The 17,702-nt window shown below is 45.3% G+C and overlaps 1 protein-coding gene across 1 annotated transcript; it reads right to left on the reverse strand.

Moving 5' to 3' along the window:
* Positions 1 to 5,321: 5,321 nt before the first annotated feature.
* Positions 5,322 to 8,094, reverse strand: LOC138146192 (interferon alpha-inducible protein 27-like protein 2). Its single transcript, XM_069067910.1, has 3 exons — positions 7,864 to 8,094; positions 6,226 to 6,387; positions 5,322 to 5,606 (listed from the first exon to the last, which is right to left on the reverse strand). Exons 1-3 carry the CDS (start codon positions 7,916 to 7,918, stop codon positions 5,518 to 5,520), a joined length of 306 nt encoding a protein of 101 aa, XP_068924011.1. The 5' UTR covers positions 7,919 to 8,094; the 3' UTR covers positions 5,322 to 5,517.
* Between the last annotated feature and the right edge of the window lie 9,608 nt (positions 8,095 to 17,702).

The raw sequence follows: 17,702 nt of genomic DNA on the forward strand, positions 1-17,702 counted from the left end.
TTCTTTTTGGAAGTGGAAGGCAGGGCAATTGGGGTTAAGTGACTTGCCCAAGGTCACATGGCTAGTAAGTGTTAAGTGTCTGAGGCCAGATTTGAACTCAGGTCCTCCTGACTCCAGAGCCAGTGCTCTGTTCACTGCACCACCTAGCCACCCCATGATTTTTTTTTAAAGTCATTGAGCTCTACACGCTCTGGGATCCAGCTACACAGGCCTCCTTGCTGTTCATCAGGCAGGACGCTCCATCTCTAGTCTCCTGTCTCTGTGCATTTGCAATGCCTATCCCTCATGCCTGGAATGCTCTGCCCTCTCATTTCTGCCTCTTGGTTTCCCTGGTTTCTCTTCAAGATTCAACTCAAATCCCACCTTCTGGAAGACCAGTCATTAGCACCTTCCCTTCTCCAGTTACCTTCCATCCACCATGTAAATATCTTATATGTACCTACATACTGTCTACCTATTAGAATGTGAACTCCTTGAAGGCATTGACTTTTTTTAAGTCCTATATCCCCAGCACTTAGCAGAGGGCCCAGTTGTGTAGTAAGTACTTAACAAATGCTTGGTCATTGACTGAGTGGCTCATGCTTGGTGGGGTAGGGGGTGGGGGCATTAAATAAGTAATATTTGTGCATCACTCTGTAGACAGATTTGTCTCCAAACAGAAAATCAAAAGCTATTTTTTGGTGAGATTTGTTTACATTTTAAAAATTAATTAGAGCTGGGTATAGTGGCAGTAATCCCTGCTACTGGGAAATCTGTGGCAAGTGGATCATGAGCTCTGGCTTCTGCAGAGGGCCAAAACCATTGGATTATCTGCACTAAATCTGGCACCAATGTAGTGAGCCCTGGGAGGAAAGGGACACCAGCCTGCCTAAAATGGGACCAACAGACCTAGTTTGAAAATTGAATGGGTCAAAGTTTCCATGATGATCAGTAGTGCCTATGAATGGTTGCTGTGCTTCCAACCTGGGTAAGGTAAGGAGGACTCAATCTATAATAATGACTATTTAGAACTCGTGATTTATTATTCTATTAAATATTAATTTGTTGAGTTACAAATTATAACAAGATAGAAATTGGTCTTTGATTTGATTCCAGTTGGACCTGTGTAATGCCATACACAGAAGCCTTCCTTTCAGAAGAATGCTACTGTGAATAGCTTTTAAGATTCTAATTACACAGTATAGTGAACACTCTATTTATTCCATAACAAATCAAAGCAAAATCAAGGTACAGCATTCACAATATTACAACTTATATTCACAAACAGTTTATTATATAAAATAAAAATTATTTTACCCATTAAAATGGCCACAGAGTTTTCACCAAAGTGGTCACAATATTTAGAACAAAGAACAATCATCTCAAAGTAGTCAAAATAGTCAAAAGTCTTCCACTCATGGGACAAAGTCTTGATTAACTCAATCAGTGACTTATTCAGCAATCAATTACTAAGTATCATACACAAACCCTCCACCCCTTAGGTCACTAGTAAACTATAATTCCATAATTACTCAGTACCCAAGAAGAGGTCTTTTCATCTTGACTTGGGGCCTGTTCTCAGATTCCCTGGATCCCCTTCCATGGTCCCAGATTCTACCTGGATTCACCAGACTATCACCTGGGTTCAATGGCAGAGAGTTCCCAATTCCTTGACCAGCTCTCTGGGCAGGTCCTGCTCCACACTGAAGTTCACAGGGTCTGATCCATATCAGATCCTTCACCATTTCTGCTCCAGGGAATTCAAGGCTCAACCAAGCCACAAACAAAGTCTCAGCATCCCAGTCGTCACCTGGGCTCCTGGCTCTGGGCTCCTAGGATCCTGTTCAGAAGAAGCTCCACCACCACAAGTTCTCAGGAAATCCTGGCTCAGTTCTCCATTCTCTCTTCTGTAGCTGCTGTGCCACAAGATGCTGGTCCCAGGAAATTCTGACTGTGCCTGTCTGGGGCTTTTCCTTATATACACACAGCCTGTTTCAGCCAACCCCTTCCTGTTACGTCAGCAAAAGGAGACAGGAGTTCATACCTTCTGTTTCCCCAACAGAGGCTTGATCAATTACTAAGTACTTGCTACTTTTGCCAACACAAAGGGGTCTTCAAATTACCATTATAACCTATTTTATAACTTTTTGGTAATAATTTTCTATAAGGTGTGCTCTTCTGATCAGACTTTGGCAAATTTTGGAGTGGGCAAGGACAGGTACAATGTGAGGCTTTGAGTAGCTCATTTGGAGGAGCCAAGAAAGCAGTAAAGACAATGGATTTGCCCCCATGTACCTCAACACCTTCTTTCTTAGACCCTCATTTGCCAAAGTCCAATGGGAGAAACTTAGAATTAAAAAAAAAATGGGGCAGCTAGGTGGCACAGTGAGAGAGCACTGGCCCTGGAGTCAGGAGGACCTGGGTTCAAATCTGGTCTCAGACACTTAACATTTACTAGCCATGTGACCTTGGGCAAGTCACTTAACCCCAATTGCCCTGCCTTCCCCCTCCCAAAAGCAACCCCCCCCCAAAAAAAACCTAGGGATCCCTGAACCCCCAAGTTGTTTGGTGATTCTTGGGCAGATGGCCATGGCCTGTAGGGAGGAAGTTTTGAAAAGGTACCAGAAGGTCATCCTTAAGTTACAGTGCCGTCTTCCACTTTGGGTCATGTTGCTGGTCTCCTAGTTTTCAGAACAAGACATTCCACCTCCTGATTTGGGGCTTTTCCTCTGGCTGTACCTCATGCCTGGAACACTTTCCTCCTTGTTCTGACCCATGACCTCCCTGGCTTCCTTCAAATCCCATCACCTCCAGGAAGTCTTTCCTAGTGTCTCTGAATTCTAGTGCCTGGGCTCTGTTAGTTGTTTCCTAATTATCCTCAGCAATCACCAGCCATCTTGATTTTTGTCCTGCCACTGGACTTTGATGACTCTGGAAGAAAGAGTAAGGCTAACAGCTTTGCCCAGCTCTGCCTCACTTAAATCCAATTCATCCAGGTCAAGACACCACCCTTGCGATATCCTTCCTCTTCTCCAAGAATGGAGGAGGGACAGCAATTATCCCACATATCACTTGTTCACATGGTGTCTCCTCCATTAGAGTGTAAGCTAGCTCCTTGGGGGCAGGGACTGTCTTCTGCCTTTAGTTGTAACTGTAGCATTGATTAGTTGCATGTTGCTGGTGGTCCTTTGTTCTCAAAGAGAACTGATGACTTCACTTTCAAGTGAATTGGATTTAAGTGAGGCAGAGCTGTGCAAAGTCACTAACCTCATTCTCTCTCCCAGAGTCATCCAAGGCCAGAGGGCAAGACAAAAGTCCAGATGAGAGCAATGCCCCAGGTGCAGTGGATGGCCTTGGTGTCTTCCATGTCTGCCTACGCCCTAAGCGCTCAGTAGCGCCTGCTTCATGGCCATTGGAACAAATTGTTTTCATTTGCCCCTCCCACCCAGGGAAGGCTTCACATGTTTGGGGTGCTTGTGATAGTAATGGAATATAAAGATTCCCCTGTATTGGCTTGGTTTTCAAATTGACTGTGTTAAAACCCAGAGCTTGTTAATCCCACCTGTGGGATGGACTTGTTGACTTGAAAAGAGAGAAACGAACTGGGAGGAGCTGGTGACGTAGATGTGGAGAGACAAGAGAGAAGTTGAAGAACTTTTTGGAAGCAGCACCTTTGGAGGCAGAGAGAGACTGAGAGGATTGCTGAGGGCCACTTTGAATTGCCCTGGACTTTTGAGACCTGCCCCCAGAGCTGCCAAGGACTGAGGAGACATGGCTGTTTTGCTGGTACTTTGTCTGTTTTGATGTTGTTTTGCCAGATTTGTCCACTGGTGAAAGACAGTCCTGTTGTTGAAGAAGTCCTGGAACCTGACTGTTGGCTAAGAGCTCCTGAGACTGTTCTGTAGACAGAGAGTGAATACTGTCCACTGGTGAATGACTGTGCTGTTATTGCAGAATTCTTGGAACCTTGCTGTTGGTTCCGAAGCCCTGAAGGAGGATTTTCTTGTTGTATGTTTACACAAATCCTGGGAGAGGGTTTTGCTAATGTTTTCAGGGGTTCTAGGACTGTTCTGCAGACAGAGGATGAATTAATGAAGAGACTGGCAATGTATCTTGTGGCCTTGCTAAGCCTTGTCTCCCCAGGAACTAAGATTGCTGAGAACTTGCCTCTTGTCAAAATGAAGAAAAGACCTCCATTTGGGTATTAAGTGCTGTGCTTAAACTTGTTGTAACTCTGTAACTTTGTCTGTAATTGTGATCCAGGGGTGGGGAACTTTTGACCTTTTTGTGCTCTGTGATTGAACAAATGAATGTACTTTACTTATGATTGGAAACTAATCTCCATTTGAGAAGAGGGGCTTTGTGATGGACTAAATGTACAGCCTAGGGGTGGAGTAGTATTTAGAACAGGGACTTTGTAATTGATTGAATGAATGTAAGGTCCTGGGATGGGGTAGTACTTGGAGATTATTTAATCATACTTAGTAAATGCTGTATTTTGAATGATGTCATGTTTTGATCTTCTCTGTTCTTAATTTGTCACTGAATAAAATGGAGAGCACCTTTGCTGGTATTCTGAACCTTGGGAAGTTGCCTTTGCTTGGCATTACATTACAGTGCTCCACTGTCTTCCAGGGGCTTATAAACTGTGAGCCCACCACTGAGAATGGTCTTTGGCATTCAAATGCGTCACTGACTTGTTTTATTGGCAATATGCTAGCGTTGTTAACAAAATGATGAATTACCCAGAAGTTATGTCTCTTGGACTTTTTAAATGTCACAGCATCCATGTGGAAGATGTATAGGAGTGGGATGTCTGTTCTCAAGGAACTTAGAATCAAATAAGGAGGACAAGACAGGTACAAAATTAACAGACATAAGGGAGAATGCTTTGAGTGTAAAACAGAAATGCAGACAAAGTTCCCTATGGAAATGTGGGGAAGAAGAGAGAGCCTGGTTAGCTGACGGATCAGGGAAGGCTTCCCCTGAGCTGGGCCGTGAAGGAAGAGGAAGATCTCAACAAGTGGAGGTGAGAGAGTGTGTGTGTGTGTGTGTGTGTGTGTGTGTGTGTGTATAAAAGCTATAAAAGAGCAGTACAAGATTGAGGCGCACAGTCCAAGGTGGCTGGAACATAGTCTCATGTATCTTATTTAGTATTTTATCTACGAGGGAAGAGGGAGCAAATGATGGGTTCCAAGTGGGATTGAAAAGGATCCTGCAGCTCTGGGGCTGCTGTGGAACTGGAAGTATGAGACAAGACAAATGTGTGGACCAGTAGGCTAATGTCATCCCTTCCCTCCCCCCACTTCCACCCTTTTCCCCAAACAGAAATGGCAGTGATCTTTATAGGACTTAAAGAGACAGGAGGTCAAGCCAGGTCTTTATTTCTCAGAGATTTCTCCCTGTGTGGGGACAGAAAGCCCAGCTTTTGGAAAAGATGGGCCCTGAGCATCTAGCTGGGATATTGTCTTCATACCATCTTCCCTTAGAGGCAGAGGGTCCAGGAGGCGACTGTGAGTCCCTGGCACCTGTAGGCTATCATTTTGCCCAGTATGCAAGGATACTTCCAAGGGCTGAACCTGCAGAACCCAGAGCAGTGCTTGCCATTGTAGACAGGCCACCAGCCCCTGTAAGGGAGAACATTCAGAAAAACAATGGGTCACTGGGGGGATGGGAGAGAGCTGGGGCTAGGCAGAGACTGTCAGGGGCAACCAGGAGCAGGAGAGAGAAATGTGGACCATGCCATAGGACTGACCAGAGGAAATGAGGATGCTTAATATGGAGAGACTTTAAGGGATGGCTATCTTCTCTATAGCTGAAGAGGGCAGAGCCAGATGTGATGGGGAAAAGCTATAGAGGCAGATTTGGACTCCATTACAATTAGAGCTATGCAAAATAAGGATAGGCCACCTCAGGAGGTCCACAGGGTCATGGACCTGGAGACAGGCTAGAACTTGGTTCTCTAAGTCTAGAGCTGGGGGTCTTTCTGCTGGGCCAGTAGATTCTCCCTTATAGGAGGTCTTCAGGCACTGGCAGGTGGAGGATATCATAGGAAGGATTCTTGTTTTGCTATGATTGGACAGGATGGTCTCTGAGATTCTTCCCGACTTTGAGAGTCTGTGATTCTTTGCTGACCCCAACTCAAGAGTTTACAGCTATCCAGGGAAAAGGCCGCATTTCTGAGGACAGGAATTGGAGGAAAGTGGATGGGTTCCCCCCGCCCTTCTCCTTAGGCCCCTCACTCACCCACAGACTGAAGCACAGCTACCAGGCTGCCCGAAGCAACCCCACCACCATTGGCAACAGCTGCTGCTGACATCATCTTTGCTGCCATAGAACCACCAGCAATGCCAGCCTTAGTGAAGCCTGCAACTCCCAGGACTGCAGGGACTGAAGTTACAGCGATGGCTGTGGGACAAGAGACCCAGCTTGGAAGCAGGCAGTGGCTACTGTACACCCTTCCACCATCACAGCCTGGTCCGCTTTCTCCCACTCCAACTCTGGACTGGCCCCCACTACCACCCTCAGTCTGCTCAGGGCTCAGGGGTTAAGCATTGAACAGTTGAGGTGAAGAGGAAAATGAAAAAAGAGGGAAGTGAGGACGGAGGTGGGAGGTTTTTCACACTATTCTCCCTTAAACTCATGCCCTCTCACCTCCCCACACTCCAAGAACTCCCCTGACAGCATATGAACTTGATTTACATCTAAATCCTCTCATGAAAAAAGAAAAGGGTCCTGAGGTACCCCTTCAAGCACTTAGTCCAGCAAATCCTCGAATGTAGGATGGGCTGTACTTTACCTGACAGAAAATGCAAGGAACTATTTCATACTCTTGAGTGGACTGGCTTAGCTTTTCTCTTGGTCAGGCAGGCACACAATAATTGCTCAATAAATGCTTGCTTGCTTGGTGAATGGATGGATTGTGGGTCATCACCTTCGAGAGGGATCTAAACTGCACTCTAGATTTGTAGTGACTTAAACTGACCCTGCTCCCCAAAGCTGAAAGAATTCAGGGTTGTTAGGGAAAATTCTTCTGGGAGTTTAGCTTCCCAGGGATCTGTACAATCCACCAGATTAAGAGGTGTCACTCAGGGACTGAGTTGCACATTTGGATTATTGCACATTTTCCTTGGTGCTAATGCTGTAGACCTGTGATCTCACTGGTGTGAGGAAAACACCCTCCACCAAAGTCCAAGTTAAGTGACCTGCCCATAATTACATATGTGTCAGGCAGGATTTTTACTCAGGCCCTACTGCATCCCAGGTTGACCTTTCTCAGGCTGACCTGGCACAACAGAGACCTGGAAAATGAATGTGGAAATCATCCTGCTTGTCATTTCTTATAGAACAATAATATTCCATTGCCATTCTCCAACTGAAGCATGCTATCAGCCTCCAGAGAAAGAACTGATATTGTCTGAACAAAGACTGAAGCATACTTTTCTCTCTTCCTTCCTTCCTTCCTCCCTTCCCTCCTTTGTCTTCTTGTACAAAATGACTAATACAGAAATGTTTTACCTGATTGTGAAATATAACCTACATCATCAGATTGCTTACCATCTGTTTCAGGGAAGGGGGAGGGGAGAAGAGAGGGAGGGATAGAATTTGAAACTCAAAATTTTTGAAAGTTAAAAAATTTGTTTTTAACATATAATCAGGAAAAAATATTATTAAAAATAATACATGCTGAATTCAGTAAATTGAGGGAGAAGGCAAAGGGGAAGGAGCCAGAAATGGTAACTCGTTTGTCTTGCTTGGCAGTTTGCCCTAAGCTGGAGCTTATTTGGAAGGGACAATAATGAAAACAAAAACCAGATCAATAACACATTCTTTTTTAAAGGAGGAGAAGGGGTGAAGAGAGGGGAAGGCCTAAGTCACACTCACCACCTCCGACTGTGGCACCCACAGCCACCAGGGCCACCTTGCTCATGTTTGACATCCAGCTGAGTGCGGCAGGCTCTCAGGGGGGATTTCTGCTTCTGTCTCCACTGCCTTGGGCAGGCTGAGCCGGGGCGGGTCTCGTCTCTGCTCGGGAGCATAGAACTACGTCCTCAGAATTGGCCCAGCTGCTAAGCTTCCTGGAGGCCGCTGGCCTGAGGTGCTGTGATTGGACCAGAGGCCTTCTTTCCACCTCCCTTGCCCTCCCTCCTTAACTCCACCTCCTGACCCACGCTTTTCCAGCCCTCTTAATTCCAATGCTTTCCTTTTATTTCCTGCTTATTTTATATATGTTGCTTTGTATATATTTGCTTGAATATTGTCTCCCCCATCAAACTGTAAGCTCTTCTGAGGGCAGCCCCTGCCTTTAGCCTCTTTTGGTATCCGCAGAGCCTAGCACAGGGCCTAGGCACCGGATGGCAGCTAGGAGAGGAAGCTGAGTTCCCAAAGATAGGGTCAGTTAGTCAACAAACATTTGTGAAGCGCTGCCCTGGGTCTCTCTTGACCCAGATCAGAGCTTCCTGAGGGGAGGAACATGAGAAAGGTGAATGAGGGTGGCTGCTTCTCAGATCTCTGAGAATGGAGTAGGGTCCTAGGAAACCTCCTGGGGGGGAGGAGGGAAAGCTAGGCCCGAGGACATATGCTTCTAGAAAACCCACAGGGCTAAAGTCAAGTGTGACCAGCAGAGACCTCTGTTCAAATAGTGCCTTAGACATTGAATGAGCTGTGTGACCCTGGGCAAGACCCTGACCCTTCCCAGAGGGGTAAGGTTCAAATGAGATAATGAAAGTCATTTTTCAAATGTGTAAGTTCTATCAGGCATTAAAGAGGGAGGGGCACATGCCTATAGGGAAGGAGGTGGCCGCTGGCCTGGGATGGGAGCCTGTCAGAGTCTCTGCTGATGCCAGGGTCTGTTGTCTGGGAGTGTTAGTGTGTGTACTGTGTTACCCTCCAGGTAGAGGCCTGGAGGGTCTCAGCTTCGGCTTCAGAGGTCCGTGGGGCTGGTTCAACAGGCCCTCTCCTTGTCTAGAGAACTCAAAACTAGCTCTTGGGCCTCTTGAGGGACTTATAATAGCACAGCAGAAGTCATAGGGCTGCTTGATATGGAGGAGTGGATGCTAAGTGGATCTCCTCTCTGCTGCTTCAGATCTGTGTGACATTTGGGAAGTTCCAACCTCTTTGGGCCTGCCTCAGTTTGGAGAGGTCAGACTGGAGGGCTTCAAGGGTCCCTTTTACCTCTAGCTGTGTGATCACAAAAGCATAAGATTTCAAGCTGGAAGGGCTTTTGAAGATCATTTGGTTCAACCCATTTTACAGATGAAGAAACTGAGGCCCAGTGAGGCGAAGGGATAGATTCCAAGTAACACAGGTAGTAGAGTTGGTCATCTGATTCCAAATATAGGGCTCTTGTTGAAACTTTAATGTCCTTGAGAACCAGCCTCTCCTCTCAGTTCTCAGTCTCATCTCAGGTCTCTAGGTCTGCCCAGCCCTCTCAGCCTTTCTTCTCTGTATTTTAGATATCTTGGCCCCACTCCCCCTAAATAGGACCTCTTCCTGAGTACTAAAAGGGTCATTTCTCAGGCCCCGAGCATGAACGTGTCCTCCCTTTCCCACCTTGGACTCAAGTAGCAGCAGGTAGGTTGGGGAGTGGGTGGCTAGTTTGGAGGGTCTTAGACTAGAACTCTTTGGGACCTTCTTGTGTCAGAGATCCTACAGGCCAGAAAAGGGATAAAGACACAGAGTGAAAGAGAAAAGAGACTCCTGATAATCATTAATATCATATTTTAGCCAAAGTCTGAATTAATCAAACAAATTGCTTTGGTTGATTTTAAAATGCCTTTCCCTGTGTTAGCAACTTCAAAGACCAGAGGTGAGATCCCCTTTATCTTGGGACTTACTCCACATGAGAGCAAAACAGACATCCTGAGACCATAAAATGTACATAGGCCCTGCTCTGGTCGTTGTCAATTTGCATTTACAACCAAGGGACTCTGTTTCACATATAGATGGTAACAAATAGAAGTCATAAAGTTTTGTGACATGGTCATCCTGAATTGGGATGGCTCTGAAAATGTATAAAAAGTCTTATGATTCCTCTGTTCACCAGTCAGGACTTTAGTCCTGCACTCCTAGCAAGTACTGCTAGCCTTAAGGGAAGAATAATGAATAAATAATGTAATTTTTATATTACTATTTGTTTGTCTCCTTTAACCAAACTTTTTTTTTTTTTAAGCAATTGGGGTTAAGTAACTTGCTCAAGGTTACACGGCCAGTTATTATTTCTGGGTGTGGTGCTGAGTATCTGAGCCCAGATTCGATCCAGGTCATCCCGACACTGGAGCTGGTGCTCCTACTCGCTGAGCCACCTGGCCGCCCCTCAACCAAACTTTTTCTAAAGGCTGACACTCACCCTTTCCTGCTCCCCGAACTGGTCTCCTGGCTGCTCCTCAAACTGGACACTCCATCTCTTGGCTGCAGGCATTTTCACTGGTCCTGCCCCAGGCCTGGAATGCTCTCCCTCACCTCTCAAGTCCCAACCCTTTCTCACTCACTCCTGAACCTAGGGCTTCTATTGATTATTTCCTACTTATCCTGTCTATAGATCATTTGTACATAGTTTTTGGCATGTTTTCTCCCTCTTTTTGATTGGGAGCTCCTTGAGGACAGGGACTGTCCTTTGTCTTATTGTGAACTCAGGACAGTGCCTGGAACATAGTAGGCACTTGTTCAGTTGTTTTTCAGACATGCCTGACTCTTCGTGGCCCAATTTGGGATTTGGCAGAGATACAGGAGTGGTTTGCCATTTCCTTCTCCAGCTCATTTAACAGATGAGGAAACTGAGGCAAACAGGGTTAAGGGACTTGCCCAGGTTCACATAGCTAGTAAGTGTCTGAGGCCAGATTTGAACTCAGGAAGAGAAGTCTTCCTGACTTCATGCTCAGCACTCTATCCACTGTGCCACCTAGCTATCCCCATAGTAGGCACTTAATAAATGTTTCATTGGCTGGGGGGTGAGATAGTGGGAGAGAAAAGAGCTAGGGAGGAAGGGGGAAAGAGACAACCAGAACCAGCCTTGTGTGACAACATTTGGTATTGCTGTGTTCTCGTTTTGCACTGGTTTCCCATGTGCATGAACTTTAAAACAAATAATATGTTCCCTTTACACTAACTGTTTTACAATTGGAAAGGACAGACTGTGGCCCTTCTTTAGTACCCAAAGACAGGTGGGCAAAACCAGTGGATAACGTATTTTTAGAATTCTGGCCTCCCAACTCCATCAGGAGAAGTCTGGGTCATACCACTAAAGACTGGTTTATAAGAGAATAAGAAATAACTGATAACCCAATGTCTGACAAAGTGGAAAACATATAACTTAGGAAAGAACTCACTTAATTTAAATGCTAGAAAAACTGGAAAGCAGTATGGCAGAAATCAGACTCTGACAAACACCTTACACCACATTCTATAATACATTCTAAAAAGACACATGACCTTAGTACTAAAGATTGTACTGTTAGAAAAAAATAGAGAAACAGACCACATACTTCTCACAGCTATGAGTAGGAGATATATTCTTTTTTTTTCCTTTTACCAGAACAGGTTTTATTTCACTGGAAAATCCATACAAAGAACTTAACTTAGGACCCATGGAAAAAATATTTACTGCATCTTAAATCAAATTTAACAGTTAGCAGCTCTGTGGAGGAAGAGAGAAGGGAAGAAAATGGACTGCCTTCAACTGTTCATTCTGTAGCTTCCTACCTTAACTTAACATCCTCTTAATATCCATAAGGAGCTCAAAGTGTCCAAAGAGGCCTGTGTATGACTTACAGGCAAGACCTTAGTAGCAATAGGCTGAAATGTCTGCTTGGGTCCCTACCTTCTAGAACTTTCATTAAAGAGTCTAACAGTTGCCACAGTAGTCATTAAAAAAAAATGTACACATAGTGCCAAAGACTGTCAGTTCTGCAATGATCTTTTCAACCACTCTTACATACAGGCAGTGACATTTCAGTTTTGAGGGGTTTTTTTGGAGGGGGAAGACAGGGCAATTGGGGTTAAGTGACTTGCCCAAGGTCACATGGCTAGTTTTTGTGTTGTGTCTGAGTTCACATTTGAACTCAGGTCCTCCTGACTCCAGGGCCGGTGCTCTACTCACTGCCCCACCTAGCTGCCCAACGTTTTAGTTTTGAAGGATAAAATACACTTATCAAAAAATATTTGGTATATATAAAAAAATCTCCTTCCTTTGGTATCCATGCCCTGCTATGTTGTTTACAGTTACAGATCATCTCAGTGAAGCCAGGACTAACTGGACAGCAGTGAGGCGAGGGTGTCCTCTCCCTGGCACTTCAGTGACACACGACATAGGCACAGTCAAAGAAAATCACAAATTGAGGAGCAGGTGAGTGGCCTTGGCTTATTGATCAGTGGGCTAAGAGAGATGCCTGGACATGGAAAAAGGAAGGCCGTAAAGTCAAGGCCGTGTCCTGATCAGTTAGAGCTCTTGCCCAGAGTACAGAAGGAGCGTTGTGCAGGCTTTGACCACGACCTTCGCTGGGGGAGATGGGGTTTGTTTCCGTGTAGTCCAGTGGCTACTAACCGCAGCCTGATTGATGTGGCTGCCATGGAACTAAAGGAACATCTATTCTCAATTTTTTTTCATCCAAAATCCAAGTAGCCAGGGTGTGATAGAGGAAAGTACCAAGTAAGTGGGATGAAAGGAAAGGGGCTATATGGGAAAGAACTTTACACCAGTTTTTGGCCTCCAAGATGGTGTCGCATCTGCCAGATGCCAGAGAGGATACCAGTCTGAGCCATGGACCCCCGCAGTACTCTTTGCCTGGTGTTCTCGCTGGTCATATGGAAGCCTGCTTCACAATACCGCTGGTGGTTCTGTTCCTTTGGGATCTGTTTCACCTGATCAAGCAACTGGTGGGAAGAGAGTTGTGGTCTTGTTAATTTATCCTTGGCAGCAATTTCAGGGTAGCTGTTGGTATGCTCACCAACTTGAATATCCAGATGTACCCTTAGTTTGCCGCCTGCAAAGATGGTCCTTCATGTCGAACTGGAGTGCAGGCAGATCTGGTGGTCACCTGGGGTATGGGAGGTGAAGGTGTATCAGCCTTCTGAACCACCACCTTTCCATCTGGACCCTTAACATCCACATGCATCCCCAGCCCTGGGGTGGAAGGCAGGAAGGTCTCTGTCTGCTTATCCTATAACTGGGTGTGGTAATTCCCTCATTCCCAGGTGAAGCTGGAGTTGGGGCCAAAGACTGGCACTGGAGTCAGGACTCGGCTTTTGCCCCGTGGGTTACAGGTGCAGGACAGCCACTAGCTTGGGAGGGGTGCGACTTTCTAGCCACCTCCCAGGTGATTTGACCTACAGGCTGGAGGGGGAAAGGGGAGGTGGAACTGAGGGGGGAGAGGGGGAAAATGGGATAGGGACAGGTGATATATTCATAATCAAGCAAGAGATAAGAGGTATTTACAAAAGATAAAATAACTTTGACGACATGAAGCTGAAAAGCTTTTGCACAGATGTTAATAAGGGCCTGCACTACAGGGGTGGCCATGCCAGAGAATGGGGTTTATTTGAGAGACGTTGCAAAGGCCTTGGCAATGTCTTGGATATGAGGGGTGAAGAATGACTTCTAGGCTGAGAGCCTGAAGGACTGGGAGGATGGGGTTGCCCTTTACAGTAATAGGAAAGGTAGGAGAAGGGGAGGGTTCAGGGGGAAAGATAATGAGTTCGGTTTTGAGTGTAGTTAAGTTTAAGATGGCTAGTGGATTTTCAGCTGGAGATGTCTGAAAGGCAGTTGGAGATGAGATACTGGAAGTCAGAGAGGGTGGGACAGGATAGGTAGACCTGAGAATTATCAGCATAGTGGTGACAATTATAGAGGGAGAAGGCAAAATCCTAGACAGAATCATGAGGGACACCTATGTTTAGAGGACATAATCTGGACCGTCCAGAGATCTGGACCATGTCAGATAGACAGGAAGAGTCCTGAAAACCTAGAGAACAGAGAGTATCAAGGAGGAGAGAGTGATCAACAGTGTGAAAGGCTGTGGAGAGGTTACTGAGGATGAGGACTGAGAAGAGGCCACTTAATTTGGTAGCTAAGAGAACATTAAGTAACTTTGGAGAGAGCAGTTTCAGTGGAATGATTAGGCTAGAAGCCAGATTGTAAGGGGTTAAGAAAAGTGAGAGAAAAGTGGAGGCACATATTGTAGATGCCTTTTTGAGGAATTTAGCTACAAATTGCAGAAGAGATATGGGATGGCTATTAGCAGGGATAGAAGGACCAAGTGAAGGCTTTTTTCAGGATGGGGGAGAGAGGGGCATGTTTGTAGGCAGTACAAAATGATCCAGTAGACAAGGAGAGATTGAGAGTAAATGAAAAAGTGAGCATGACAGGAGAGGATAATCTGCTGGAGGAGACAGGATGGAATGGGATCACCTGAATAGAGGGGAGAGACTTGTTAAGGCCACTTCATCATGTGATGCAGGGATGAAGGGGAAGGTGGTCATAAGCATCTGAGTGATAGCAGATGAGGAAGAGGGAAGAGGAATGAGTTGGCCTTTTTTTTTTTCTGTAAAATATGAAGCAAAGTTCTCAGTTGAGAGAGTAGAGAGAAGGAAAGCCATGAGAGGTCTGAGGAGAGTTGAAAAAGTTTGGGCTGTGGGATTGTGAATTTATAAAGGAGGTATAGTAGGACTGACTAGCAGCAATGAAGGCCCAGTTGAGTTTATATAACACAAATTTGTAGTGGCCCCTGTTGGAATGGTTGCAAGATTTTTTCCACCTTCATTCATCAGCATGTGTATAAGAGCAAGGGTGATGAATGGTGGGAGTGATCCAAGGCTAAGGCTTAATTGGGCATAATCACTGATATGATAAGGGAAAGAGGGACTCCAGAAGAGAGGACAGCCTAGAGTTGAACTGGTTCACCAAAAAGTCAAGATAAGAAGAGGAGAGAATGACCAGTGTAGAGGAAATGGACTAGGAGAGAATTGAGGGATCAAGGGATTACAGGTCACATTGCAGATGAAGAATAGGGTTATGCAAGGAAAGGCAGAGTGAGAGCTGAAAAGCCAATAGATTACAGTTGGATAAGGCGATTTCAGAATTCATGAACATGGAGGTGGTGCATTTGTGGGTAATGGCCACATCAAGAGTATGACCATCTTTATTTGTGGTTGAGGTGGGGTGGAGAAGGAACTGAGTGGTTAGAATATTTGAGGGAGAATCAATATATATGTTGAAGTCCCCTGGTATGAGGGCAGGAATGAGGGAGGAGAGAAAAATTATAAGGAAGGAAGGAATATATCACTAAAGAAGGAAGGGGAGTGACCTGGGGAGGTCTGTACAATAGCTACCAAGATTTTGATTGGATGATACTCAAAGGAAGAGAGGTTACTGAGTGATGGAGGAAGAGGAAAACTGGGAAGCGGCACTGGGGGCAGGGAGCAGTAGAACTCCTCTGTGTCAGCCTGTGAGCTGAGGACCAGAGGTGCATCTATGGGAAAAGCAGCTGGCAACGGCAGGGCCGGGGCATGTGAAGGGGCCTCATGCTCAGACCAGCTCCTCTTCCTGATCAATGGATTCACCAGTCATTTTACCTTCTCCTTCTTCTTTAGAACCAGAGCCCCTCAACCACACTTCCTCAAATCCAAATTAGCTGCCAAGGTCTACAAATTATTCAGTATGTTATTCCTCACTTCCTTCCCATTCCCATAGTCTAGGCCCTTGTCTTCTCTGACCTGGCTGACTGAAATATACTCTTTTTAAAACTGATGCCTTAAAGATTTTGAAGAAACATCATTGTCATTTTCTGGAATCCCTAACCCATCAAAATGATCCTTGTAACCAAATTTAGAAAAAGCTACCATATATAAGAGCCCGAGCAACATTCTGCACACTTACTTCCTGAAGTAACACCATTTTCTTTCCAAGTTCCCCTTTTGTGTCCCATTCAATTATCTAAAACACTTTCAAATGCCTCATCCTCACTTAAAACTCTTCAATGATTCTTGCTATCCATAAAGTAACGTCCATCTATGGGATTTGGCCAGAGAATCAACCATTGTTTCCAGGCTTCTCTCCCTCCTCTCACTTCTTCCCAATATAACCCTTTACTCTAGCCAAACTCTCCCCTCCAGCACCCTCACCCCTCCTGCCCAACACACCTTGCCATCTTCCCCCTAAAGTCCCACTGCTCCATGAAACCCTCACCCATTTTGGCTGGAAGTGATCCCTCAATTCTCAGATCTTACTGTCTCATTTTGATCTTATTTACCAGACACTTTGTATCATAGTTGTTTGGGCAAGCTTTTTCTCCCCAATCTGATTACCAAAGAGCCCTGGGTTGCAGTTAAGAGGATATGAATTTGTGGCTGAGTGACCTCATGTAAGGCAAGGCAATTCTCTCCTCTGTAAAACAAAGATATGCCAATACGATCCAGTTCAGGGTTATTCTGTGGATCAGATGAGATAATGGATTCTTGGAAAGAACTTTTGTGTCCATAGGCTGAGTTCAGTTTACCCCGGGTGCTCTGAGGACAGCTCAAAGTTTTGATTTGTCTCCTCTCTCAACCCAAATCATAGCATTTCAGAGTTAGAAGGGACCTTATTGGTCCTCTATTTCAATACATGGCCGAAAAAGACCTAAATGCACCCCCTCCCCACCAAACCTGAATGGTGGTCATGTGGCATCTCCTTAAAAACCACCAATGAAAGTCACCATCCTGGGGCAGCCAGATGGTACAGTGAATAGAGCACTGGCCTTGGAGTCAGGAGGACCTGAATTCAAGTCTGGCCTCAGACACATAACACTTACTATCCATGTGACCTTGGGCAAGTCATTTAACCCCAATTGCCCTGCCCTCCCCCTTCAAAAAAGCAAAAAAAAAAAAAGTCACCATCCATGGCCTCTTGAGATGACTCACTCTGCTTTGAGATGGCTCCCATTAAGATTTTCCTGATATCAAACCTAAATTTGCCTCTTTGCAAATTCTACTCATTGCTTCTAAGGATCAACCTTCTGGGATCAAGCAGAAAAATCAAATTTCTTTTACACACGACAGTCCTTTAAATAGCTGAAGACACCTATCATGTCCTCCCTGAATCTTCCTTTATTTAGGTTAAAAGTTCCAATTCCTTCTAAGAGAAATAAGGAAGACTGGGAGATGCACAAAGAACATCTGAAGACTTTGCCCTCATCTTTATTCCCATAGTTCAAAGCAGCCCTAGACTGCCACCACCTCTGCAATACCCATGTGGCCCTGCATCACCTGTGTCAAGGCACAAAGGCATGGTGAAGGTGGATGAAAACTCCCCATCTCCCTCAGACTAAAATGACAGAAGGGACAGGGAGGCCTGGGAATTCTCAGGGAACTCTGGACCACAGGCATCTAACAGTTGTTGTGTATGACTCTTTCTGACCACATTTGGGGTTTTCTTGGCAAAGATATTAGAGTGGTTTGCTTTTCCTTCTCCAGCTCATCTTTTTTAATGAGGAAACTAAGGCAAACAGGATTAAGTGACTTACCCAGTCACACAGCTAGTAAGTTTCTGAGACTGGATTTGAACTCAGGTCTTTTTGACTCCAGGCCGGGTGCTCTATTCACTGAGCCACCTGGCTTCCCACTCCTGACAGTTAAGTGAACCTAATCTTGATGTCTTGACTGGCACCTGTCACATGTGAGAAAAACAAATGGAAAGCAGCTGGTTTTGCTGAAAATTCAATAAAGTTAGCAAGAAGGCATGACTACATCAA

Source organism: Petaurus breviceps, unplaced genomic scaffold (genome assembly GCF_028583685.1).
Source record: "Petaurus breviceps papuanus isolate PSGF00001 unplaced genomic scaffold, PetGlider_PUasm1.0 90760, whole genome shotgun sequence".
NCBI lineage: Eukaryota > Metazoa > Chordata > Mammalia > Diprotodontia > Petauridae > Petaurus > Petaurus breviceps.